The sequence below is a fragment of the Brienomyrus brachyistius genome, chromosome 25 (genome assembly GCF_023856365.1).
Source record: "Brienomyrus brachyistius isolate T26 chromosome 25, BBRACH_0.4, whole genome shotgun sequence".
Lineage (NCBI taxonomy): Eukaryota > Metazoa > Chordata > Actinopteri > Osteoglossiformes > Mormyridae > Brienomyrus > Brienomyrus brachyistius.
In genome coordinates, this window is record NC_064557.1 from 2842347 (window position 1) to 2869812 (window position 27466).

Consider the following 27466-nt stretch of genomic DNA (forward strand, 5'->3'; position numbering starts at 1 on the left):
AATTTTGCTCAGTATTTTATTCACACCTTGTTAAAGACAAAATTCACTGGGAACTTCATAAGAGCATGCCTCTTACCAGGTTCGGTATGAGTTCACAAATTAACGTTAATTTATACACAAACCTTTTGACATGCAGAACACGCGCTCGGTAAAACTCGCAAACTCCCACATCCCTGTGCTGAACTATTGGCAACTTTAATTTTCTAGTATCAAATCCATCACTGGCCATCTGTAATAGTCATCCCTTGTGGGCACAAAGTTCGTTGTAATAAAGAGGAAAAAACATTCAGCTTTTAAACGGTATATTCTTGGTGCGCAGGTCTCTACCCGCCAGTCATGGTGCCTAGCTGCCGCTCCCGCTCACACAAAATCAGCACTCTGCTTTGCTGCAGTTTTTAAAAAGTATTTGGGATGTACCAATATCCCAGAAAGGGGAAACGGTTTTAAATAAACAGGCACAACCAATAATGGTAAGGTGTTACATCGGCGTGATGGAGGCGGATTGGGTAGGATGTGCACACGGATCGTGCTTGGAGGGGAGTGCTCATGGGTGGTTCTGGATCTTCTGCCTGAGCTTCAGGGCTTTCTCCTTCAGCTCTGGGCGGCTGTCCGTCTCCATGGCAGCAAGACAAAGCAGGAGCTGCTCTCGGCTCTTCTCCGACATGCTCTCCCAGTGGCCACCCTCTGAAATACGAGTTGCCGTCAACCAGGGCGCCCCCCCCCTGCCCCAAACACTATGCTTATAGTCTATCTCAAAGGCAAAATGGATCTGGACTGTTCCAAAGACAGCGATACTGCGGGAAACACACCTCCGTGACCTTCAAAGAAGGGACAGTAGGAAGGAACATCTCCCCTAGTTCTGCGCCATTATAACACACATACTCACCTTCTACTTTCTTCAGTAGTAGTTCCACTATGGACAATGCCTCTGTCCTCACTGAGGAATAGCTCTTGTTTTCTGATGGAAAGACAAACCGACGATAAAACAGGTGCCAGAAGATCAGGTGCTGAAATATGTAAGGCCCCCTTGATCAAAAGTATCATACCTAAAGGAATTACAATAGCAGTACAAGTCTCTGTTAAGATTTCAGACAACGCCGTCATTCCTGGGGGAGGATCCTTTCCTAAAAGTAAAAGCCTTTGAGAAAACAGGAGAAAGGTAGAGATTAGGCAGGAACTAGAGGTAATTAATTCCACAATGACCTTGATGACTGGAGAGTAAGCATTGCCAAATTAATTACAGGTACCTCAAACTTAACCACCTGTCAATCTTCAACCCGGTCCTTGAGGGCCCCCAGGCGGTCCACGCTTATGCTCCTGCTCCCCCCCCAGTTCCTGGTGGGCTGTCGGACGGAGCAAAAACGTGGACCGTCTTGGAGTCCTTGAGGACTGGTTCGAGAAACACCAGTCTAGGTGAGCACATGTAATATTCAACAAGAGGGTACATGGGTTTCACAGGTGGTTTTGGGGGCATCCCCAGTGGTCCACACCTATCGGTCCACAGTCGGCGCTCACTCACCCTTGAAAGTAGGCCTTCATGGACTGCAGAACCCCCAGCTGAACGCGCCACGTGCTCAGCTTCAGCCTCTCGCACATCAGCCGACACACCTCCAGCTGGTACTGTGCTGTAAGCCCCACAGACACAAGACATGGAAACATTTCACTGGATCTTTGTTCACTGCGTTTGCCAGCACTGGTAGCCTTCCTGCTAATTTAAGATTCAGGCCAAACTGTACAACTAGACACTAATGGACTGGTGCTGATAACACCTGGCTGATAGAACAGGTTGAGAAATAAATGTACACAATGATGAGCAAATCACAATTATTTTTATTCCGCAGATACTTATTTAAAAGCGACATTTACTTTTCAGTAAGTAGTGTCAGCCAGTCCTTGCCCCAACCCAATGATAAAATCAGTCAACCCTGGGATTTGAACCGACGACCTTCCGATCACAGGTACAACATTCTACACGCAATGCATTGGTGAAATCACTATCGACCTGGGGATCTGAACAGGCCACCTTCCGATCACCGGCACAGTGCCCTAACCCGCTGAGCCACACACCTGCTCCCAAACCCATTCACGTTCCCCCTCCGCTTCCCACGCCCAAGGAGCGTGCTACCACCATGCTGACATTACCCTGGGTCCCTGGAGTGCTGGGCCAGGCCCTCCCCAATGTCTCGAAGGCGCAGAGCAAACCCTCCGTCTGCAGCTCCCTCGCCTTCTCATCGGGGTCGTCGTCATCGTGGTCAGCGCTTTTCCGCGATGGCGTCCCAGCGGGTGAACTCTGAGGACCACATGCTGGTCAGGAGATGCTCTCAACCTCATCCGAAACAGGAAGTGGAGGGGGCCACGGATGTACCTTTCGGATTAGGGGGAAGAGGATCTGAGCCAGTTCCTGGAAGCGGTCTTCTTGGGTCGACTCCAGCACCTCGGCGGCGCATCGGAGGGCGGCCATCTTGTAGGCAGGGCTCTCTTTCCGACATTCTTTCATCACGACCTCGATGACCTCTGTGACGCTGGGCTGGCCCGCTGTGGGCTTCTGCAGATCTGCGCTGAGTGGGCAGAGACACACGCACTTGCCGATGACCAAAACTCAATCAGTCTAACACCATGGGACAAAGAAGTGCGTTCCATTCTAGGGAGTTTAGAAATCCCAGCTGGGAGGTGGTACCTGCATTTGGAAACCACAGATGCGATGGCCTTCAGCAGCTCCTCCTGGATAAAGATGGGAGATTGGTACATTTATTTAGATTATTATTTAACATATTCAGCAGGGGAGGGGGCACAGTGGTTCTCTCTGTCACTTCACACCTCTGGGACCCGGGTTCGAGTCTCCAACATGGCATGGAGTTTGTAAGTTCTCCCCGTGTCATTGTAGGGTTTCCTCTGGGTTTTCCCTTAACTGATGTTAACTGCAGTTCCTAAATTGTCCATAGGTGTGCCTGTGTGAGTGAATGGTGTGCGACTGTGCCCTGCGATGGGTTGGTGCCCCATCCTGGGTTGTTCCCTGCCTTACACCCAGCTCCAGACCACCCCCATGACCCCAAACAGGACAAATGGCTACAGAAAATGGACAGATGGACAGATGACTGCAGACCTACAGCTGCCAAGGAGTGGATTAGGCACACATAAGTGTGGCTAGGCTGAGCTTCCAGTGACGGCCCTGGTACAGGAGTAAGCAGGATTGGAGCAGGAGCTACAGAACAACTTCTAACAAAGCAAGAACCTAATACAGCTATACAAAGAGCAGAAGTGCAACGTAAGGACATTCAGGGAATGTAAAGAAGCATCAGATTCGCGGGGGAATTCATGGAACAGTTGGGTCTTCATGTGTATTTAACAGATGCTTTAGTCAGAAATGGCTCAGAATGTGTGTATAAATATCCAAAGATCAGGGAAACAAAATGCCACCACTGCTCTTGAGTAACAATAGAGGAGGATGACAAAATGAAGGGGTGGGTGCTGACCCCTACTCATACCTAAACAGCCATTAGCCAAGCCAGCAGGGTTATAATCAGGGATGGACGTAACTGGTACGCAAGTACGCATTCACCTTTATAAACGTTATGTGCAACAATCGATTGTAGTAACAGACTGCTACAGTGTAAATGCATACTTATTTTATGTTTATTTGCGCTGATATGAAAAACTACATCATTTGCGGTACGGTATACAGGTTAAAATGCAAGGTATTTTCTTGTCATATCAGCACAAATGCAAATAAAATAAGTACGTATTTACACACAATTGACTGTTGCATGTATCGTTTTTAAAGGCAAATGCGTACCAGTTATTTCCATCCTTGGATATAATGGGAGAAACCAGTGAAGAGCCACTGACTGGCTAATTTCAGCATCCAGCAGGGGGCAGTGTGCCCCGGACGCACCTTGCCTGCCCACGTCCTGCCAGCCAGTCCGTGCAGCAGCGCGCTCAGCACCATGCCCAGATGTGGGGCTACCAGCGAGCCCGTCTGCTGCTGGGCTATGGAAGCCATGGCCGCCGCCCCCTGGGCCTTCATCTTCCAGGACTGAGACTGCAGGGCCTTCTGGGTAATGGCTATCAGCTCCACCATGTACAGTCTGATACCACCAAAGTTTCCTGGACAAAGGAGAGTCATTATTTCAGGAGTCCTATTTCAGAATGACATGAAACACAACTTGTATTTTATAGTTTGTACTGTAATTTTAATATCTCCTTTCTGCGGTGATTTTAATAGTAAAATGGAGCGTTGTGAAGAGCAGCAGTAAGCTGCAATCCTGCTTCCGCCGTTCTCGTACCTGGCACGTGGTCCTGCCACACTTCTGCCCACAGGCTGCAGGTGGAGTTCTCGCCCTTGTCCTGCTCGGGGGCCTCGTGCATGCCCAGGAAGGCCAGCGGCAGTGCGGACGTGGCGTGGTTCTTCAGCACGTCCGGGCTGTACTGGCTGATCGCATTAGCCGTCAGAGCGCACGACGACTTGTACGTGGCGTCTAGGGTGTGGGGTGGGAGGATGGGGTAATTCAAAGATGGTCAGCTGATGTTCACGTGCAGCAGGAACGCAGAAAAAGCTAGAAATGACGAAGAGTAGCTTACCCTCTTTCTCCAGGTACCAGGTGTTGAGTTTCTGGAAGAGCTTCTCCACGCTGCTGTCCTTGGCGGCCTGAGAAGAGGAAGCACGTCTTCATTAGACGAGCTGAACAAAAATGCAGGTAAAATCCATGTGTGAAATGAGGAGGAGCAGAGACGGCAGCGCCTAGACCCACCCGGACCACGTGCCCTAGAGCAAACGCAAAGGACTTCTGCACGGCGCTGCTCCGGTCCAGGATCCCGCTCAGCAAGGCGCTCATCAGTTTACCTGTGGCGGGAAGCCGGCCCACGTGTTAACAGGCTAAAGTCTGACCGCCATGCCGCACAGCTAGAGTGGGGGAGGGGGGGTTCTGAGTGGGAAGATGGCCATTTACCTGAGAAGGGTGTCATGTCCTGGGGGCACTGGACAGTCAGGGACACGATGACACTGGCGCAGCCCCCCTGGTGGAGCATTCATCGATTGGCATGGTCAGCACAGTTGGCACATTAGCATGATTAGCACAGCTAACGTGTTAGCATAATTAGCATATTGGGCATGATTAGCACAGCTAGCATGTTAGCATAATTAGCATATTTGGCATGATTAGCACAGCTAGCATGTTAGCATAATTAGCACAGTCAGTACACCATAACCCTGCCCATCATCACACATCCTGCTGTACCTTCGTGCCGAGGCCCACCCCACTCTTCAGGAGCTCGCATAGCTTGGGGACTAGATCTCCTAGGACTGAGACATCTAGATGCTGAAGACACTGAATTGGCAAAAAAAAAAAAAAAAAAGTGAGAATCCACTAGGGGGCACTAGACAAAAACCGAAAGCAGCCGACGGCTGTCTCACCATGTTGATGGTCTCCATCATTGGGGAAGACTTTGCCGCGCTCAGTCTTGCAGCATCCATCGCCGTCTAGAGAAAACAACAGCCGGCGAATCAGCGGCGAAAAACCACGCTTCTCTCCCCCATATCACATCTCTCTCCCCCTAGAGTACCTTCTCCTGCTCCGTGGCCCTCAGGCTCAGGTAGTTGAGGACCTGCGGCTCCAACACGGTGAGGGACTCGAGCAGGGCGGGGATGAGGCGGGCCGCGTGGGGCTTCAAGCGGCTGCCTGCGCTCTTGCTGATTTTCACCAGCGTGTCGATGCTGGAGACGCAGGGCCACTCAGCAGTTAGCATGCGCTACTCACAGCTATCACACAGGTAACACAGACCCACCTTGGATGGGATGCCAGCCCATTGCAGGGCACACACACACGGAAACTGTCTGAAGCACCGCAGACAATTCAGGGATGAACAAATATCATGACCGGGCCTAAAATTTCTGGGGGAGGGTATGCAGGAGGGGAGCAGTGGCGATACAGGTATGCTATCCTTTTTTATATATATTATATATTATAAAGCAAAAAAACAGCACCTATGCTTGCACAATTTGTCTAATTCATTCTTTTTTTAGCATCTTTGGGTGCTATGGAATTATTTCTGGGTGCTGGCTGTCATTTGTGGGGGCTAGATCCCCCTGATATCCCCCCACCACGTGATACACCCCGGCAAGAGAGGAAGCTCCTACCTAAGGGAGCGAACCTCGGCCACGTTGCTGACAAGCCCCACGTCCAACAGGACGGGCAGCAACACAGCAACAGTACGCTGGGCCACCGCGCCCGTCGACTCGCACAGCCGCACGCACACCTGCGGGACAGAGCACAGTGTGAGCACCCGGCCTGCAGGGGTCGGAAAAGACATCCTGTTTCAGACACCTGTCAAAATTGAACTGGGTGAAATAGTGGCAGACGGTCCATGCAACACAATAAATCATAAACATGCCTTGCTCAGCGTCTTCAGTGTCATATCAGCTGCCTTCCGTACAGATTCCTGCAGGATGAGAGGAGAGAATTTTATTTAAAAAATCCTCATCTGAAAGCTTCAGGAAGTCTGTTTTCGCTTTCATAAGCCTGTAAATATCACCAACTTAAATCAAAAGAAAGCACTGTAATGTATTGTATGTTCCTGGGCTAACGATGTGCTACATCATTACTTTCTCCTGATGCTGGTTGATGGCAGCATCCACACATGCATGATTCCAGTCGCTGTAGCGATCGTGAGCGTACACATCATATACGGTGGATAACAATGCATTAGACGGCGTTTCCCACATTTCTCATGTTTAACCAAATTTCCCGAAGCCCGTTATGTCCACTAAACCCCCATGTATGCCATATCATATTGGACATTTTCATTTCATTGCAACAAAAGCCCATCGTAACTCAAGAAGCATCTGTACAGCAGACAAATCGATCACTCAAAAAACAATTTAATTTAATTTGTAGAGCAAAGCAGAACACCTTCAGATCGCATGATGTCATTACCTTGATGTCGTCCCGCACTCTGAACAAGGTCTCCCAGATCTCAGTGAGCCTGTCGATGATCTCATCGGCTTGTTTACCTCGTATTAAGTCATTGAGGGCCAGGCAGCTGTAGGAGTAACCCAGAAAACCATCGCTGGTTAGGACGATCCAATCAGACTCACAGACCAATTAATAGCGAAAATCACCTTCTCCAGCTGTCAAAAAAAAAATGTAAACAGCATACCTCGATTCTCGAACTCTCCACAAGTTATTCGTGAGGTTGGATATCACATCCTGCAGTATTTCTTTTAAATATTTGTCAACCTGGAAAAAAAAACAAACACAAAAATAGCACTTTTTAAAAGATAAGTATTATCTGAGCTACTTCTGAGTAACAGCACTTAAAAAGGTAGAAAAATATGAGCAAAAGACGTTCAAAAATATAGTATAACAGAAGGATCGGTCCACACATCAAACAGAGATCCGTATTGAAACAGATGCTGAAAATGAAAAGCCAATCAGAATCCACAACACAGATTAAAAACAGCACGGCGGCTCTCAAATGGATTTTTATAGGTCCCATATGTGTCAATGAGATAAATGCCAGTTATGGTGCAAGCTGAGCTCATTAATGTACACTACATCTAACTCAGCCAGAAATGGCCTCTTTGCATGCCGTCCAGGGCGTACCCCAGCCTGGGCCCCCATGTTGCCCAGGACAGGCACTATTACCACCAAAAGCCAATGAAAGATGGATGGATAGATGGATGGATGGATGGATGGATGGATGGATAGCCACTTCAGAGTGAACTGGAGACCTGGCTGGCTGCTAAAGCACAACATCTGCTGAGCCAGTTTCACACATGCTGTCCAGGTGACGCGTCCTCATTTTATGTGATGCTCTATTAACTTTTACTGCTGTGCCTGTAAACAGTTCAAAGGGGTGATGCTGCTGAATTCGTCAACATTCTACGCCATCATCATCATCGTCTGGCACCAAAAGCGGATTATCTCACCACTTCACAGAACTGCGGAACCGGAGAAGTTCTCCTTCATCTTGCTACACTTGACAAAACAATGGTTTCAAAAGTGGAAAAGCTATAGGTCTGTCCATCCATTGTCTAGATCTGCTAGGGTCAAACAGCCTATCCCTGAAGCTATGGGCACAAGGCAGGGAATAAGCCAGGATGGGGCAACCAGCTGGAAAAACTATGAATTATCTAAATGGTTATTATCCATATTCCCAGCATGGCTGGGAAGCGTGATTGACGTACTCCTGGGAAGCTTCTAGAAAACTTACGATGGTTTTGTCGGTGACGAGAGCGTCCCAGATGCTAGTCATGGCCTGCCGGATGGCGACGTTGGGGTCAAACTGGTACCTGTAGAGCCGGGGCACCAGCTGGGGCAGGAACGGGCCGAGCTGCTCCCCAGCCTTTGCCGCTATGATGTTGAACCCAAATGCGGCACCCTGTTGGACGATGCACCTGTCAGTCAGTCTAGCCTGGCTGGGTTCCCAACCTAAAGCATCCTCCCACGGTGGCCGTGGATGGTGGAGGTACCTTTCTGGAGTTCCACATGGCGTGGTGGTTGGCGAGGTTCATGAACTTATACACGAGGTCAGGTTGGTTCAGATCGCTGGCCAGGGAACAGAGCTCTTTATAGGTGGACAGGCCTTGGCTGAGGAATAAGAAACATGGCCCATTTCATGCGTGATCACATTTCATGTGGTGACACGCACCAGAACCTTTTATAGATGGAGATCAGACAGGATATCTAAGGCAGTGTTACCCAACCCCGGTCCTCAGGGACCCCAAGACGGTTCATGTTTTTCCCGGCTCCTGGTAGAGGAAAAATGTGGATTGTCTGGGGAGGTTCCCTGAGGACCGGTTTGGGAAACACTGATCTGATATGTTCCAACACATCTATATTCCTTCTTACCCGTCCGGGGCTTTGCCGAGCGACCCATCCTGAAACACCTCAGTGTCTGCCGAGACAGTGTGTTTAATCCTTGGAGAGAAATTGAGAACAAATGTCACATGTTGCTCCTGATGGGGTGTATCCAACGGCTTTTACAGTGACAGCCCCTCGATTTAAGTGGCCCCATTGCCCATTTGCCCATTTGTTTGTCCGTTCCCCCGCCTGCGGAAGTTGCATCAAAAATCTTTAAAAGCATGACCAGCAACTGAGTCTGGATGCCGAAACTGAGCTTTCCTGAAATTCCAGCCCTCACCTCTTGCCCGTCATCAGCGTTTCCACCAGCGTGGACACTAGCTCCTGCTGGTCCTGCTCGCTGCCCAGCTCGTACACCAGGCCCAGACCCTTGGATGCCACGTCCTGGCTCAGTTCTGTCAACAACGGCAGCCAGAGAACATGGCTTAGAAAGGCTAAGGGAACCAGAACTGCTCCATGGAGAGATGAAGCTAGCTTACCATCAGGGTCGGACAGCACGGAGATGAAAGCGGTCTGGATTTCCTTTAGGTGCGACTAAGGAACAAGAGATGGAGAGGATGTACTACAGGAACAACATGTCACTCGCCTTCCTCAGCCATAACGAGCCATCTCCACAACCACAGCAACCCTCGAACATCCCCAAAGGACCTCGGAGAACCTGACTTTACCTTGATCTCCTTGTGCTGGCTGAGCTTCTTGACCAACGACAGGAGCCAGATGCAGGCGGCCTGCCGGACATGGCGGTTCTGGCTGACTATGTGCTTGGCCAGGATAGTGTTCATCACCCAGGGCACCACGTCGTTGCTTCTCCCATCTGGCAGGAAAAGGGCACTGAGCTTGGGGTATCCTTTCACAAGAGGACTCGCTAACAAGGACCAGAAATTTCCTTACTCTGGATATCAACTGCAGGCACTAGAGGGAGCCATAGAGCACTTTCTACGTACCACTAAGTTTGAGGGATTCGGTATATAGACAGTAATTTGGTCTATGTCACCCATGCAAAAGGTGTGACAGGAAGAAAGGAACAGTACCAGAACCGTATTGCACATGGCGTCCCAATAACCCAGTTCTAACTGAAATTAGCAGGGCGAGGTGCGGTATTGATGATGCCCACCGTCCGGGGGAGTGTACTCCTCTTCGCTGCACATCCAGACGTCCCGCGACGCCCCCGAACTGGTACCCACAGCCGTGCTGGTGATGGCTTCGGCCACGGTGAACTGGAGCTCCACCTGTTTTGCCTGGAGGCCAGCCAACCCATAAAGAAGACAAGTACGACTCATTAGCACCAATCATCTAAAGAAGGGCTATCCATTATCAAAAGTTCTCAAGCGCTGATGAATCTGTCAAACCAGAAGGCTAAGTATTCAACAACGGTGCAAAGCTGTTGTGAATGTAGGAAACTGCAGGGGAAAACTAGCATGCAATTCTGTTGAAGACTTTTAGCAACAAGGGAACTTATCACCTCCACTGAGTCCATGAGACCCTGCAGTACTTTCTTCTGGTGAGGAAACTCCCCGTCTCCCACAGCGAAGAAGCCAAGGGTCTGAATGGCACGCTCCTTCATCTGCCGAGGAGTGACGATGTTAGCGATGACAGCCTTAGCATCATCAAGGATGTTAGCATTAGCAACGATAACATTAGCGACTGTCAGAACGCCAATTGATCGCTAAACTAACATAAGCACAACACAAGCTCCCATAGCAGCTAAGGGTACAAGAAGGTAAAAGACCCGGGTAGGAAAACGGAGGTGAGGGGCACCTTTGTACTCTCCTTGCCAGAAGGTATGCGGGAGAGCAGGTTGTCCACCACATGCAGCTTGGTGAATCCCTCCCCCTCACTGGGGATGAGCAGGGCCCCGTTACGGCCGACCTCCCCTAGGGCCGTGCACGCTGCCACCGTCAGGATGGGCGAGTTACTGTCCAGGAACGAGCCTGTAGTACATCAGCACTGACATCAGTTAGCGAGCAAGGTTAGCAATGCTAACACGCACGGGAGACCTATGCTTTCAGTCAGTCAAACAAATATAAAGACATGTGCCTTATATACAGAGTCCAAAATCTGAAATGATTCTGTTCTGATACAAAAGGTCAGCTGCTATCTGTGTATTAAATGACAACAGAGTCAACTGCGTTACCAATGGTCTTGGTGGCTGATGAGATGAGCTCCTCATCTCCCAAAGGGGTGGTGCTCATGTCCTGTTCCTGACCTCCCCCCGCCAGAGATTTCTTTCTGCTCAGGTACCGGCCGACCATGTAGCCCAGTGCCAGGATGGCTCCGTGCTGCGATTCCGGGCTCTACAGTTAGGTGACCGTGAGCAAAACCAGCAAAATGGTCAAAGTTCTGGACACTTTGGTCAATGAGGGGAAAGATGTCAAACGAAACAAGGACACCAGAGGATTAAAAAAAAAAAAAAGAAGCATACATGGGCATCTTTCGTGATCTTCACGAGGTTCTGGACGGCCGTCTTCAGCTCATTGCCAGACATGGTGGACACCACCACTGCGTACAGCTGAGCCGCCAGCTCACGCATCTCCTCCTTGTTGGTGTTCATCAGGCCCTGCGTGGGCAGACAGAAGCGAGGAGCCCCGGAAATGAGCGATGTTCTGGTGGGCAGCGCATGAGGGCGAGGGAGGAGGCCTGAGCTTTACCTTGATCCAGTCGATTTTGTCCACGTACTTGGGCGCCAGCTTTTGAGGACATACTGACACCACTTCTAGGAGACAGTACATCACTGGGACTCCTGCGGAGAAGCACGCTTAGAGATCAGGGCAGGGCTCTCCAACTCCGGTCCTGGAGGGCGACCGTCCAGTAGGTTTTCTACCCTACCCGGCTTCTGATGAGCCACACCTGCTCTCAGGTAAATATCAGGAACAGGTGTGGCTCATCATTAGCCAGGTAGGATAGAAAACCTATGGGACGGTAGCCCTCCAGGACCGGAGTTGGAGAGCCCGGGATTAGAGTTTTATCTACCAAAACATCATTGATATAATGACTGCTAGAGTTATAAACGCTAATTTATTATTTAATTTAATTTAAACCTTTTGCGATTCACACTCTGCTCAGCTCCCAACTCACCCCCGATGGCAGACAACAGCTGGTGCAGGAGGTCCATGTAGACCTGCACGGGGTTGGTGTCGCCGGCCTTGAGGGCGGCCGAAGAGGGGTGGGGCTCAGGCCCCAGGAGGCTGCGCACATAGCGGCCGATGGCGGGGGCACTGTCCTGCATGTCAGCCAGGCTCTGGGAGGTGGGCGTGGCCCCTGCACTGTGGGCAAGGCACATGCGCAGGTACAGGATGATCTGCAAGGGGAGGGGAGGGCGGGATCGTCAGTGCTCATGGTGAGTCAGGTGACACCGAAACAGCCAATCAGGTACAGCTAGTTCACGGACCATAATTATTCATTGTACTATTTACATTTTTCCTTTTGGACTGTTAGGTGGTTAATAAAAATTATTTCATTCCTGTGGAGTTACCCTGTATTTTTCTGCATTATACCGTATCCTTTTTACGCCCACAGCATGTTACACTTTAGTTACATAGCTCATTTTCATCCTTATATCGTTATACTTGAATACTAGTATTGTGTTCTACTTGTATAGCATTTCCTGTATAATATTACATTTTTTGGTCTTTTTGTGGGTCTGTCATTTAATCCAGAATGCTGAGAACCATGCCTTTGCACAACAATTTCCATCAAGATAAAGTTTCATCTTACTTTATTCTTTCAATACTTTGCTTTCAGGACTTTACTTAAAGCGGTCATCTGACCATTATAATCCAGTATAAAAAAGGTATTTATAGTGCATTATAAATTAGTTTCATAAGGCAGTCATAATGCATAATATACAGGGATATAATTTTGGCTTTTTAATATATATATATATATATATATATATATATATATATATATTTATATTTACAGCCATCATACTGGGTTGTTTCCTGCCTCGTGCCCATTGCTTCCGGGATAGGCTATGGACCCCCCGCGACCCAGTAGGATAACTGGTTTGGAAAATGGATGGATGGATTTACAGCCATGTACTTTATGAATGCATTATGAAGGTATCTATAATGCATTACGATGACCGCTTTAAATAAAGCATTACCCAGTACTACAAACTACTGTTTTGGTACACTGTGGTTCTCACAAAAAAAAACACCCCCACCAAAATCTCAAATAATAAAGACACTGAGACTAGCTCCGCTGAAGCTGCTGTATGTCTTTCAAACATCTGTTGAGTGATCGGTGGACAACGTCACCCACACCAGCATCTAGGGCCAGATGGCAACCTATGACAACATCCCCCATCCCCTAGGGAAGCGGCCAGTCTTCAGGTACCTCTCCAAAGGCAGACGGGTTAAAGGGAAGTGTGTGGGTCCCAACCATGCACTTGTCTGGGGTCTTCATCCTCTGTACAGCCTGACAGACAGAGGGCGCTGGTTAGCACTGCCTCCTGGGCCCAGATTCCCGAGGACAGCGACACAGTCCCCCCCCTAATGCCAGCGTCCTGTCAAGGCCTGCGGGACTCACCTTCTCCTGGATGTAGCTGACTATCTCTGGGAAGGAAGGCATTGATCTGGCGCCTCCCTTCTCCACGCCTGGGGGTGGCAGAGCTCTCAGGACGCGCTGAGCCTCCCCATGCACCTCCTCACGCCTGGCGGGTACACAAGGACATAACTTTGGGTTGAGCACTGGGGAGGTCGCCACCCATTTAAGGGGGTCCAGGAGGTTTTATTGGGTGGTTTAGATTATTGGATGACTTATAAGCCCCCCAGCCCCCATATTTCACTCCCATGTGTGTACACGTCTCCCATCTGCGCTGGTGCCTAAAGCACCGGACACAGCTAAGGGCGCTGACACGTGGAAGTGTCGAGGTGAACATGCAAGCTTACGGGTCCCCGGCAGCCAGAAGCAGGAGGTATCTGGAAGGCACGTGGTCAGAGGCGAACACCGTGCTGGCGAACTTCATGGCCACCTGCCGCGCCTGCACCTCCGGCTGGTAGACAAACGATCGAGATTTCTCATCCGGCGCCAAACAAGATCCCTGTGTCAAATCACACGGGATCCGGGGTGCGGTCGACAGGGCTGACCGGCGTGCGACGTACCTTTACGATGTAGGCGGCGACCAGGGCCTCCATGATGTTAAGCAGCGCCCCCTGCAGGTGGACATAGGCGCCTACCATCATGGACAGCGCCTCCTGGATGGCCAGCCTGACATCTGTCTCCTCCTAGACAAGAGAGAACCCGTAATCGGCAGAGTGGCCGGCAGACCCTCCCCATTCGCGCCCCAGGTTTGCTTTAACAAAGCCTCCGGAGGGTGACGTTACACGAGGAACCGGACATACCTTACACATCGCTTCGAAGAACTGCTGGACGATGGCAATGTCTTTGGTGAACAGCTGTGGCATTCGGCTGAGGGAGACAGCAGAGTGGAGCTACTTTATTTGCCACTTGTATAAGTACAAGTACAGGTACATCGCAATGCTTCCTTTCACATATCCCATCATGCTCACCTTTGAGAGAGACACACACACACACACACACACACACATACATATATATATATATATATATATATATATATATATATATATATATATATATATATATATATATATATATATATACATACACACACACACACATACAGCCATGGAAACTCAATATTTTTAAAGGAATCTGCATTTTTAAATCCTGGTTTAATCCTGCTTCTGCTGGCAGAAGGTTACGCTGATTAACAGGTTGCTTCCAGGTTCAACATTTCTAAGACAGCAGGACACAAGAACAAGGTGAAGCAGGAGACACTGGGAACGAGCAGAAATCAGCCAGCTGGAGAGCGGAAGTGACTTTCTAATGGCAGAGATGACTGTCAACTTATCCGACAGTTTGTCATGAAGCAGAGGATGAAATCAAGTGGCCTTCAAAAGGACAGGGAGACATTAAGTGAAGGTGTGAAGTGCACAGCTAGGACAGTGAGTATCAGGCTCCTAGAAGCAGGACTGAAGTCCGATAAAGCCAGAAAGAAGCTCTTCATTAATGAGAAACAGCAGAACATGGCTGCAGTTTGCAATAAAAGGTATAATATTCACAGACGCACACCCACAAATTGAGATACGAGTGAAACAAAAAATTGTGCTGCGGTTTCAATTTTTTCCATGGCTGTATATATAATTGAAAGCAAAGATCAGGGTCTTGGTACAGGGACAGCCATTTATCAAAGACCCCTGGGGCATTTCAGGGGGTTAAGGGCCACGCTCAAGGGCAGAGCAGCGTGTGGCCGAGTGTGTTATGAGACTGTGCCTGTGATATAAAGCGTCAAAAATTGTAATTCTTCTTTATATTGTACGTCACCTTCAGATTAAAAAAGTGTCATGCAAATAAACAAAATGTGTGACCTTTCCGTCAAGGGTGGGATTCGAACCTGTAACCTTCAGATCACAGGCACAAATCGGCAGGGCAACATTACACTCTATTAAGTCCGTTAACGCTCTGGAGGAATGAAATCAGGGCCCCACCTGGACAGCTTCCCCACAGCAGAGTAAGCGACACACAACAATTTCGGATCCTAGTGGAAAGAAATATATACACACATGTAAATATCACTCAGTGACCCATCTGTGTTTGACAAGTTACATTTTCCAGCTACAAAAATGCTGCAAAAGAACAGCTACCTCCTTGTATTCATTAATGAGCTTTGTCAAACCATTCAGAAGCATGAGGCCAAGAGGCTTGTTGGAGTCCGGACATCTGCAAGAGGATGAAAAATGAATGAAAAGTCTTATTATTTTGGCAAAGAGCAGGAATTCAACTTCTTGGCCTGTTTAGCTACCATACAGCTAGTTACTGCATCCTAATAGTCATTTTCCGGGTGATTTGAGGCAGTAGACAGACAGGTGAGCGTGGACTGGGATGCCAGGTGTGTTTAGGTCACACCTCTGTTCACTTACACGGCGCAAATGTGATGCACAAACTGCAGGGCCAGAGAACGTAGCTTGCTGTTGGTGTTTGCGCCAAACAGGCCGTCATACACCACCTGAAAAGGGAGGCAACACGTGTGATGAGGACAGAACTTTGACTTTATGGGGTTACCCAGGTGATGGGCCGGGGCATGTGCAGGATGAGGAAGGGGCGGGGCATGAGCAGGAAGGGGGGGGCATGAGCAGGAAGGGGCGGGGCATGAGCAGGAAGGGGCGGGGCATGAGCAGGAAGGGGCGGGGCATGAGCAGGAAGGGGCGGGGCATGAGCAGGAAGGGGCGGGGCATGAGCAGGAAGTTACCTGGATGTTAGCAGGAAAGCTCTCTGCCGCCAATCGTGACCTCATGAGGTGGGGGAGGATCTTCAGTTTGACCCTTGTGCTGACTGGCTCCCTCTTCAGTTCCGGCTTGACGGCGGCCCCCTGCTTGGGGACAAACCGGGTGAGAGGCTGAACGCAGGAGTTCACAGTTGAACCAAAGCACCCAGTTAGGACTCAGAGAGCAGAACTACAATCCATATACATCAGGAAAGAAAAAAAAAAAAGATCACTCATAGTAAAACTTCATTAAAAACTTTTTAAAAAAGGTTGCAAAGGACAAAAAGATTTTAGTGACTTTTAAAGCTTTATACCTACCTCCTTTGTTTTGAGAGGAATGTCTCCCAAATAAACCTTAAACATCTTGTTAATTATTAGCGGGTTGTTCCAATCAATTATGCTGAAAACAACAAGATAAAAACTATTAATTAAAAAAGTAGGAGAAAATTGGATTTCAAAAGTAACCATCTGAAGGACATCCTGCGTTCCCCACTTGTCTGCCCGTACCACCCCCCGTTGCTAGGATACCTCTGCTTGCTCTTCAGCTCCAGGTCGGCGGCCGTGGCGACGCTGTGCCGGGTGTCGCTGGACGCCACGACCAGGTGGACCACTGTCTCCACCTCGGGCACCTGCTGCGCCTCGATGAACTTCACCACTCCCAACTTGCACTGCAGAAACACACAGGAGTCAATGGCTATTCCAGGCGTGACTCCAGACCCCCCCCATCCGGACACTGAGGGGGACTGGGGGGACTCAGAGGGCCGAATGAGTGACGACTGAGGCCTGACCTGCTCTAGTTGCTCTGGGCTCCACTGGATTTCTCCAATGACACGTTTGACAGCATAGACGCTCATGCCAGGGGGCGCCTGGGGAAGACCTTGGCCGGTACTCGCCCCCGCCGTGGCCGTGCCGGCCTGAGGGGAAGCTGGGGCAGGACGCCCAGCGGGCTCATTAAGGACAAACCTACGAAACAGGGTGGGGTGTTATTACAACAGCAATGACACGCCACTCACACTAAAACAGCCTTTACCGATGACCATCCACCAACGCACCGATTATAAAGCGTCAAATACACAAAATAGCTTAATGACGGAATGTGGCACACTTACCCATAAGGCATCAGGAGAACGTCCAGCATAAAATCTAACAGCAAGTGGACCGTCTTTGGCTTCTCAAAAAGGTTGAAAGGAGAGGCAACTTTTGAAGGTTCCGATGGGTATTTCATGTGGAACAAGGTCGGGATCAGCAGATGCATCAAGCTGCATAAACGAAAGAGTCACCGGTCACAGAGTGCCGGCATTCGCGTGACCCAACTCCGGTCTCAAAAGGTGAATGCCGCTTGAGATAAAACGTGCGTCATGATTCATTAATGATGAATTAACATGGGATCAGTATGTAACTAAGATTTAGTTTGTGGGTAATTAATATGTAAGTAATAGCAAAATGCTATATTTTTTGTGCCCTGTGAAGTAATGTGTTACCCTCCATTCCAGCAGGAGAGGTACTCACCAGTCCTGCTGGGGCTGAGGTTTCTCCTCCATGGCGGTGAGCAGGGTGGGGGCCAGTTCACATTGCTTTGCCACCTCTAGCCGCGGGTAGCCCATTTTGATGTAGATTATAGTGAAGTTCTACAAAGGGACACAGTGCAGACACACACCACTTACATTTCTCGGCGTAACACCCCGTCAGCCAGCTACAGGAACCAGGCCGTAGAACGTCCACTCGTCAAATCACAGGATAAACTCGGACATACAAGGTGTTCAACCCCGAGCATAAAATTTAATCAGGGTAAAAATATAATCTAGGTGCGTTTCTTAGCTTAACCATCATTTGACCGTTTGTAGTTAACGTCAGAATATTTTTCCATGATACGGTTTTGGAAGAAACAGAACATTTAAGTATAATAAGAGGTGTACTTTCATAATCTGCTTATTTACACACATAATTAGTTTTTAAAAACTAATCAAAAACAGCAATTTATATATAAACAAACTGGTTTCTAACTAAATTCGCTTTTTAAAAAAAAAAAACAAGCCAACACACTCCTGATTTTCAATACAATCATAAACAATACATCTAACGATGAATAATACTTAAAACGCTTTGAATCTCTCACACTACAGTTAAGTAGAGAAACTGTTAAGGAACCATATCAGAAGTGCATCAGCACGACTGGCACCAAAAAACAGAAGCATCCATGCTTAACCGGGACAGTACGAGCTTAACGACAGAACGGCGCGCCAACTTACAGTCACGAATGAAGCAGCTGACGGGTCTTGGTACTGAACTAACAGGGTCTCAACCGGCAGCTGAATCTTCGGACGGCTCTTTATACGTTTGTTGAGGTGAACCAACAGCTCCATCACCTACGAGGAGGCGAGACAGCGACATCAACATCACTACGCAGAAGAAACATGTTTAACGAACTGCGGAAAAGTAACCAAGCTTGCTGCACTCCGCTGGGGTGACTTACCTTTTTCCTCACACCCTCCTGCACACTTGACAGCTTGAGCAGAACTGGGGGTAGGAATTTGGATATGATATCCTGCAACTGCTCATCTGTTTCTGCATGACCCAGACGGAGAAACACCCGCTCCAGCTGATCTGCAAAATGATGATGCAAAATTTTTTCCAGCAGTTATTAATGTTTCTCAACAATCAACCGTATATCTAACTTTACCTTGGGTTGCGCCACGTCTAACCGCAAAATCAGGATGCAAAAATACACACTGAAAGTATAACCTCCGACTCCTTAATTATACGCTGCGACAAAAGAGAAACTAAAAGCAACTCAAGTGTCTATTTACCAGCGACGAAGTATATTCGTATTAACAAATCAAACTTTGTGTGTTACCTACAATCTCCTACACTAAAAACACGATGCATTTAGTGCTTCTTCCCACGAAACCAACCATACGATATATTTAAAAACCCGGATCAGAAAGCCTGAGGGTGTTATATGGATTATTTTGTTTCTTCAGCTCAGATTCCCGAAAAATGTTGCATTTAATAATAACAATAACGCATCTATGATGGAGGGGTATGGCGGAGACAAGGTACTAAATAAAAAACATCATGAGGAAGCCATGCAACGCTATAGCTAATGCTATAAGTGATTATCTCACAATATAGTGACAAGATATTTATTTATGTTGAAATATCTGCAAATAGCATAAAATCAGCCGGCTGGTTCCCCCTCCAGCAAGCGATCCGTGCGGCCAGACTGTTTTCTAGCTACTTGTATTAAATGCCCCACACTTCTGCTAAGCCAAAACCCAGAAATGGTGGAGGTGACACACGGATCTGTAATGACAAGGCGACACAAAACATCTAGCCGCATATCCCTGCCTGTTTGACGGGCATTAGTGCTGCATCGGTGTGAGTTATAAGTTAGACGCTTTCGTTTTCTGATCGTGACTGTGCATTTGGCCTAAGCTAAGCGGCGTGCTGGTAATCCTTCACACACAAAGTCCTCAATTCCGCCGGCTTTTTCCCTCCCCCCTCCCAACTCTGCGCACATTTTATTGACCATGCATGAGCCGAAGGCTTCAACATTCACTGTGTTAAAACACGAATCGTAGCTTTTCTCCCCTCCGAGAGAGAGAGACAGAACTGGCCGGTGGTAACTTACTGAGTTCATCCTGAGCAGCCATGTTTGCGGCGAACGGCCAACCCAGCCCAGCCCAGCCCTACGCCGTGCGCTGCTGGTGCGGTGCGGTGCAAGCCACTCCTGCCGCCGGCAGCCGAGCAAGGCTCACCCCGCCTCCTCCGGGTTAATGTGCTCCTGCCTAAAGGGCTGAAGGGAAACGGCGATCGCCCTCGCTCGCTACGACGTATATCCATTCCCAATAAATAATAATAATAATAACAATAATAATAATAAATAATAATAATAATAATAATAATAATAATAATGCAGGGTACCCAAGTCTCACATATCCGATGTTATTCCATTATAAACTTAAAATTTGATACATCAAAAGCGCTGGGGTAGCTTGCAAACCATACAGTCTATTTACAAGGTAATAAAACTGTTACGTACTAGCTGACCAAAGTAGACAACCTTGAATAATAATAATAATAATAATAAAATAAAAAACCAAATTTGATTACCATACATATCTCGCGTGAATGTAACTGTCAAAGTAAATCGAACCATGATTTACACGTTTTTACATGAACATTTGGATTTCTGAGAGAATTGCTGCATGATTTTCTGCATGCATGTAATATTGCACTCCTCAACCGAGTACGATCAGTCGGGGGAGGTATTTTATAAATAGAGTGTTACTGGTACATGACAAACTGGGCCCATTTGTCCACTAATGGCATTTTATTCGTGTATTACTGGTAGCTCTTGCTCCTAGTTGAAACCCACACTTGACAAAACAAGGAAGAACCAAACAGGAACCTTAGCTGTTTGTTTTTTTTATCACCCTGGACTGGTTCTGTTCGATACGGAAAAAATAGTTTGTGAAATCTCGGCTCTTTTAGTTTGACAGCCAGGTGGGAGCCCGCACGAGCGGCTAGGGGCGGCGGGGGGCCCTGCGCATGCGCAGACCAGGCCGGCGGCCGTAGTCCGGAGCCGAGCAGCTGTCACTGATCGGGGACTTTAAATACGTGCAGGGTATTTAAAAGGCTGAAAACCACCAGCGCGTTCGCAAAACGCCAAATAACGCAGGTAAAATACATGTTAATGTACGTATTATATGTGTGTCGGCGCTATGGGACAGCGGTCCGTCTGGGCTTTGGTGAGCTCGCTATCAAAACGGGCTGTTTATTACCGCTAGCCGTCATGCTAACGGCTAACAGCCGTCAGGCTCCGGGCTGCCGTGAGCGGCCCGCCGCCCTCCGGTCGAACACCGGACGCGGTGCACTTGTGCCGTCCGGGGTTTGCTGGAGGACCGGCCTTCGCCGCGAAGCCCCCACGCCTGGGTGTCCCACCTCCGGAGGCCTGCGCTGGCCGTCTTGCCGGGCACCTTCGGCCGCCATCCGAGGCTCGCTGCTGGGGATGAAGGAGGGGGGGGCCCTGGCCGATCCTGCTCTGTCGCGTCCGTTCCGACGCTGGGGCGGTTAAAGACGGTACCGGTCCGTGTGCCGGGGTGGACTGGCCGGTGCCGACCCGGTTCCAAAGGCTGTAATGCACGACCGGTGCATGTAGGCGTTTACGTGTATAGGAGCAGGCTGCGTAATGGAGGTGATGATGGTATATTGTTGTTATTATTATTCCTTCCACCTGCGCTACATTATCCTTAACAGATGATTGTAATACTAATTTTTAATTGAGTTACTTTTAAATTTCACAATTAAGTTGCTTAAACTAGGTCCCTGATTATTTTTTTATTAACCCACTAGTTACATTATTACACAGTTTATTAGTGCAAACCTAATACGCAGATTTGTCAGTGGATTTTTATCATGTTTAAACGGATACCGCTCCACTTAATTTATATTTAAATAGATTTTCATCTATTGAATTCATTCATGCCTGTATCTTAACAATAAAACTGAAACCGCAGAGTGAATTTCGTTTATTTTTTGTCTTAGTCTCAGCCACGTAAGGCTGTAGATTTAGGGCTGGCATGAAAACTACTTCTAAAGCTGATGTAGTTGTTAGCTCAACATTGTCATTGGAGGGGGGGGGGGGAGGCTGCTGACCATGAATCAGCAGTATCTACAACTGCAAAGTGAAACATGGGCTTTTAAATACTCACTTCTGTGCTTTCAAAAGTGAGACAGGTGAGATGTTTACCTCCTATGAAGAGGGCAAATGTCTTGCGTAGCTCAGAACTGCTGTCTGAAGTAGGAATGTCACTCATTCGGTTTGACATTCTGGGTACACGCATGCATGCATGCATTCCCCTGGAGCGCTGGGATTTTCTGAAATGGGAGCGGAGTCCCGCCTCTTTGGTGATTTCCTGCTGAAATAGTTGATTTGCCTACTTGGGTTGCTTGCACGCTGCTGCCCCGACTGATTAGCTCTCAGCATGCTGCTGCAAGTTACCCGTGTACCAGCATGGAGAACTTTCATTGACTCATGAAAAAACAAAACGCAACCAGTATCATCAGTCAAATGGCATCTTGTACTTTGGAAACATTTCCCCCCTTTCTGGATGCGTACCAAGTGTTTTTGTGTTTCCTTTTCTTCATCCAAGCCGTTTTCAGCGATTATACTTTAAGTTGTACTCCCCATTTTTGTTTTCATTTGGAAAGCTCATGAAACGGTGCGATATCTGTATTTAGACTCTGCTTTCAGTGAACGTGAGAACCCTTTAAAAAGGGTCGTCTGCGGACTGCCATTGCTTTCAGCTAATCTGAATTTGTTGCATGGACAGATAAAGGGTTAGTGAACGGCATTAGTCAGCAGATGTATGTTCACTGGCAGCCCCTCGGTGCTGCTCACTCTGTAGCTTCGGATCAGCTGCGGCTGCTCAAGTGCCTTTTCAAATTGTACTTCGTGGTAAACCGAGATCACAAATGCCTTGTTTTTATTTTTTTGTGAATCAATGATCTAATGAAGCCTAAATACCAGACGGTAGAAATTAGCATTAGCAGATATAACTTGTTTCTTTACAAGATGGTGCCTCTAGCTTGTATTTACTTCATATTGAATTTCCCGCATCCAAATGCTTAGAGTAGAAGCAGTGATATTTAACTCTAGAACTTCCCCCGCCATTGATGTCACCCTGTGGATGGCACAATTTTTTAAAAGCACCTTTATTTATAACTCCATATTTATTTGTGATCTGTTGATCTCTCTCTATGCCCATGAATACGAATCAGCACAGGTGCCAGGTATCCATGTAAATCTGATTATTTTCTTTCCAGTTGAAACACTGGTAGCTGTAAATCTACTTCTATGAAATTAGTTCTGCACCTTTTATTAATGCTGAAACTGCAGTTTTGCAGTGTTTTGGAAGCACTTCAGCTGTCAAAATGAGTTGATTAGTTCTGCGTATAAATGTATTTTACTAGGTTTGTCCTCTAATTCATCTTCACTAATGTCGTCTAGTTTTATTTGACAATTTTCACAGCTTATCGATTAGTTGGGTGTGGCATTTATAACCTTTATGCTTAAGCAGCTGTTTTAGACTTTTTTTTGAGACACTGTTGCATAGTTTGGAGGGATTACAGTGATATATCCTAGTCTGCATCACAGAAGCATCCAGTGAAATGCCTACGCCTTCTTTATGGAAGACAAAAATCCATCCTTGGGAAGCTGACCTGCTGCCACCGTTTGTTCTCCTCTCTCCAGGGCTGCTGTTTAATCTCTGCATTGCTTTTGCTCGTTTAACTGGAGGCTGCGTGTGATTTCTTGCCTGTGTAAATACCAGACCCTGAGACTGTTGAGTCTTGCTATTGAGGTATCACTCTGACACATTCCTTTAAACAAACAATAGCCGGTGGAAATGAATGAATGAATGAATGAATAAATAAATCAGGAAAAAAACCCATATACTTTGGGATTTCACCCCTTGATTTGCTGCCCCCCCGGTGGCAATGCGAATAAGGATTGTATTTGTTTGATTTTTAACGTTGTTGTGAGAAAATTCATGAGAGAAATGTACTGTAGTGTTTTGTGGAAATGTTCTTGTTGGATAAAAACCCTAAGGGCCTTTATACAGATTCAAAGGGTTCTAAGGGAGTTTGTCATTTTTTTGGCAAAGGAAATGAAGGTGATGAAGCTCCAGATATGGTTGTAGAGCCCAGCTTGAGGTTGATTTAAGTCCCTGCATGTAGACCGATCCAGGACTCTGGCCGTGACCGCGGTGCACGTGTGTGCCCCGTGCGCGTTCCTGAGGTTCTGAAAGACTCCATGTCGATGCAGCAGGTGCTGAACATTTGGGCCTTTGGAGCCCTCTTGTGGATTTAAAAAATACATGCATGTATAAACTGTTACATGCAAGTGATTTTTGTACGCGTAATTAGGGGGGAAAAAAAGCATGTTGTATGGGATTGCGTGCTTGTAATCTGTTTTACGTTGAAATACAATACGGAATTTTTAAGTTGTTTAAAATTGATGCGTTGTCTGAAACATTTTAAGAATAATGTGGCAGACTGGATTTTATGGCCAGTAAACCAGTGGCAGTAAAAATCACTGAATTATGGTCTGGTGGTGATTCCTGATGGTCATTTTAATGTTGCCTCACTGGGTCATGAAAATGGGCCGGCATATTTTATTAGCGGTTGGGTAAATATTTTTGATTATTTAATCAAGCTGTAGGTATTGCTTTGGATTGATCGCTATTTCACTCCCTTAGGCTGTGTGAAAAGTCTATATTGTTGCTACTGGTTATTGTTATTTATTATGTATATTGAGCAGTTGTATGGTGTTAAAAAATTAATTGGTTAGCAGACTTAACAAGTACTTCAATTTTATAATGTTTGATAATGGCTTCCTTGGTAGTGTAGCGTCATTCCTTTTGGGCAATTGATTTGTTAGTTTTAGTCTTAGCTGTACTCTCCTCTGCCTTTGAATCGCTTGTCTCTAGAGACTCCATTGTTTTCCTCGATGTGCACCTTGCTCTAGTCTTCAATGGTATTAGAGATGGGAATGAGTACTTGAGTACCCAGAAGAGCCCTTGTATAGTCAAATGTACTCCGTGGTAAAATTGGAGATTTATTAGTTAATTCAAATCACTTCTATCCTGCAGCTGAATACAGCGTGCTGCTTATAATACATTGCACAATATATATTTTAATGGGCAAATCTCTGCTGTACAATGCAGGGAGATAATAGATCTGCACAAGAAGCACATTGAACCCCCCCAACATGCTCTCTCTGCCATTCTTCTCCAACCCCCGCCCTAGAGTACTTGAGTACTCGTTTTTTGCCCTTTTGAAATACCTTCAAAATACCCTGGTATGAAGTCTACAAGGATGACAGTATGAAGGAATAGATTCCACTCAAGCCTGCCGAAATCTGCTGTTGACCTCTTTGCCTCACTGTAGCCTTGCCACTGCAGAGCCGCACGCGGGCACCATGGCGGGCATGGAGGCGGACCCCCCCGCCAACCCCGCCTGCAAGATCATGACCTTCCGGCCAACCGCAGAGGAGTTCAAGGACTTCAACCAGTACCTGGTTCACATGGAGTCGCAGGGGGCTCACCGGGCCGGCCTGGCCAAGGTACCGGTTCTGCCAGAACCCGCTCTCATTCTCCGGGATGTAATGGCAGCCAGTGATGTAACGGGGCCTTTTATGTGAGAAATGGATTTCAAACAGTGACTAAACTCTGCCCCTTTGGGCTTTAGTGTCAGTTTTTCAGTCCAGTCAATTTCCATATCTTTGTGCAATTAGTCATTTATATTCTGGGTTATCATTTAAGCACAACTGTTCCGCAGTGAAAAATACCACTTAAATTTTTCCCCTTTTACTATTTTATTTATTTTTTTTAATCTAATGTTAAGTATCCAATTAATCCTGTTTTATAAGTTTGCTTCCAAGCACGGTGCTTCCAGCTTCCTCCCGCGTAGGAGCCCAGCGCGCGTGTCTCCCGCGTAGGAGCCCAGCGCGCGTGTCTCCCGCGTAGGAGCCCAGCGCGCGTGTCTCCCGCGTAGGAGCCCAGCGCGCGTCTCTCCCGCGTAGGAGCCCAGCGCGCGTCTCTCCCGCGTAGGAGCCCAGCGCGCGTCTCTCCCGCGTAGGAGCCCAGCGCGCGTCTCTCCCGCGTAGGAGCCCAGCGCGCGTCTCTCCCGCGTAGGAGCCCAGCGCGCGTCTCTCCCGCGTAGGAGCCCAGCACTTAATACAGGCTGTATGCTTCTTTGAGGCCTGCTGGAAAACCAGGCGCCTGATTCCCCTCACAGTGCAGGGCCACCTTACAGACAGTAGATGTCACTGTAGTGCAAGCAAGAAGCGCAACTCTGTGCTTGTCCACTGGGCTGCTCCTACATGCATCCAGGGTTACAGGATATGTATGTATTTAAATCAGTACAACAGATGCAATAAGAGAGAATTCAATATTTGACAGTTGTAGTTAGAATCGAAAATCTGTATACTTGCACGAAGACTGGGTTTGAAACCCTTGCTCTAAAATACGCTATCTTTCCATCTTCTAATGTTAATCCTGGTCGGGGTCGTGGTTAATCCTGCTTAACATGAACCCATAAAAGATTTTTATCGCCACCTACTGACAATTAAGTGTTACTTCAAATGGATTGTAAGCCATGGCGGTATAACATCGATCAGAGTAGGATGACTCTGTGTCTGAAGGTGCCACTTCCCGACAGGTGATTCCTCCCAAGGGTTGGAAGCCGAGGCGCAGCTACGACGACATCGACGACCTGGTGATCCAGGCGCCCATCCAGCAGATGGTGGCCGGCCAGTCGGGCCTCTTCACGCAGTACAACATCCAGAAGAAGCCCCTGAGCGTGAAGGAGTTCCGGCGCCTCGCTAACAGTGACAAGTGAGCAGCCAGTCCGCCTCCCCGACCCCCTTCCTCAACTCCTCGTCCCCCGACACTCCCCCTGCTCAGCGGTGCTCCGTCTTGTTCTGACATGCTTGACCGTCTTGAGATGCCGCCTCTCGCCTGAACAGATACTGCACGCCCCGGTACCTCAACTACGAAGATCTGGAGAGAAAGTACTGGAAGAACTTGACCTTCGGCTCTCCCATCTACGGGGCAGACGTCAACGGGAGCCTGTACGATAAGGTACTCTGAAAAGTTTGCTGACCAAACGCATAGGAGAGGTGTGTGTGTGTGTGTGTGTGTGTGTGTGTGTGTGTGTGTGTGTGTGTGTGTGTGTGTGTGTGGCTTGGCCACAGACAGCCCTGAGCGATCAGCCTGTGAGTTGGAAAAGAGATTGTAGTTTGGGTTTGAGTGTTTTCTACCTTTGCCATTTTCCAGCACTGTTCTGCAGAAGGTGCAAGCCTTGGGGGGGGGGGGGTCTTCGGGTGTCTCATGACTTCCTGGAAGTCGCAGTCATGCTGCTGGCCACCAAGCTTGATGCAGGATAGGGGTCAACTGAAATGTCATAGGAACCCCCCCCCCCCCCCCCCCCCCCCCCAAATGCAGAAGCGCACAAATGCAAACCTTGGCCGTGCTTAGCATGCTCTCTCCTCCAGGACGTGGAGGAGTGGAACATCGCACACCTCAACTCCATCCTGGACGTCATCGAGGAAGACTGCGGCGTCTCCATTCAGGGCGTGAACACGCCCTACCTCTACTTCGGCATGTGGAAGACCAGCTTCTCCTGGCACACGGAGGACATGGACCTCTACAGCATCAACTACCTGCACTTCGGGGAGCCCAAGTCGTGGTGAGTGCGTAGGGAGGCACCTGGACCTTCTGCCATGCCAGCGATGCTTAGCATCGATGAAGCT

The 27466-nt window shown here is 48.1% G+C and overlaps 2 protein-coding genes across 9 annotated transcripts in view; one reads left to right on the plus strand and one right to left on the minus strand.

Moving 5' to 3' along the window:
- Positions 1-2: 2 nt before the first annotated feature.
- On the minus strand, positions 3-21345 carry ecpas (Ecm29 proteasome adaptor and scaffold). Of its 2 annotated transcripts, none has more exons than XM_048996638.1 (50): positions 21094-21345; positions 19781-19945; positions 18623-18753; positions 18399-18515; positions 17659-17777; positions 17259-17408; positions 16938-17112; positions 16678-16817; positions 16468-16549; positions 16135-16254; positions 15806-15891; positions 15530-15605; positions 15374-15423; positions 14204-14270; positions 13964-14086; positions 13751-13854; positions 13389-13512; positions 13197-13277; positions 11934-12156; positions 11507-11598; positions 11281-11415; positions 10993-11152; positions 10617-10789; positions 10321-10422; positions 9973-10096; positions 9527-9672; positions 9338-9392; positions 9139-9253; positions 8847-8915; positions 8468-8585; positions 8209-8376; positions 7153-7232; positions 6930-7035; positions 6388-6435; positions 6134-6252; positions 5560-5710; positions 5411-5476; positions 5235-5324; positions 4947-5013; positions 4749-4840; positions 4579-4645; positions 4284-4475; positions 3893-4104; positions 2678-2721; positions 2366-2558; positions 2143-2290; positions 1520-1625; positions 1047-1138; positions 887-958; positions 3-684 (listed from the first exon to the last, which is right to left on the minus strand). In XM_048996638.1, the coding sequence occupies exons 2-50, from the start codon at positions 19800-19802 to the stop codon at positions 545-547; spliced, it is 5532 nt and encodes a 1843-aa protein (XP_048852595.1). In that variant the 5' UTR covers positions 19803-19945; positions 21094-21345; the 3' UTR covers positions 3-544. The 2 variants fall into 2 exon arrangements, with proteins under 2 accessions (XP_048852595.1, XP_048852594.1); XM_048996637.1 differs by having other exon boundaries at positions 16135-16257.
- The window catches only part of kdm4c (lysine (K)-specific demethylase 4C), an 84045-nt gene continuing 77263 nt past the window's right edge, over positions 20685-27466 (plus strand). For 5 of the 7 annotated variants that reach the window (XM_048996643.1, XM_048996639.1, XM_048996642.1 and 2 more), the window contains exons 1-5: positions 20695-20830; positions 25102-25276; positions 26374-26549; positions 26681-26795; positions 27209-27402. In XM_048996643.1, the coding sequence (XP_048852600.1) occupies positions 25133-25276; positions 26374-26549; positions 26681-26795; positions 27209-27402 (629 nt within the window). In that variant the 5' untranslated portion in view covers positions 20695-20830; positions 25102-25132. Of the gene's footprint in view, positions 20831-25101; positions 25277-26373; positions 26550-26680; positions 26796-27208; positions 27403-27466 lie in introns of all 7 variants that reach the window. The other 2 variants (XM_048996640.1, XM_048996645.1) reach the window with 2 other exon arrangements.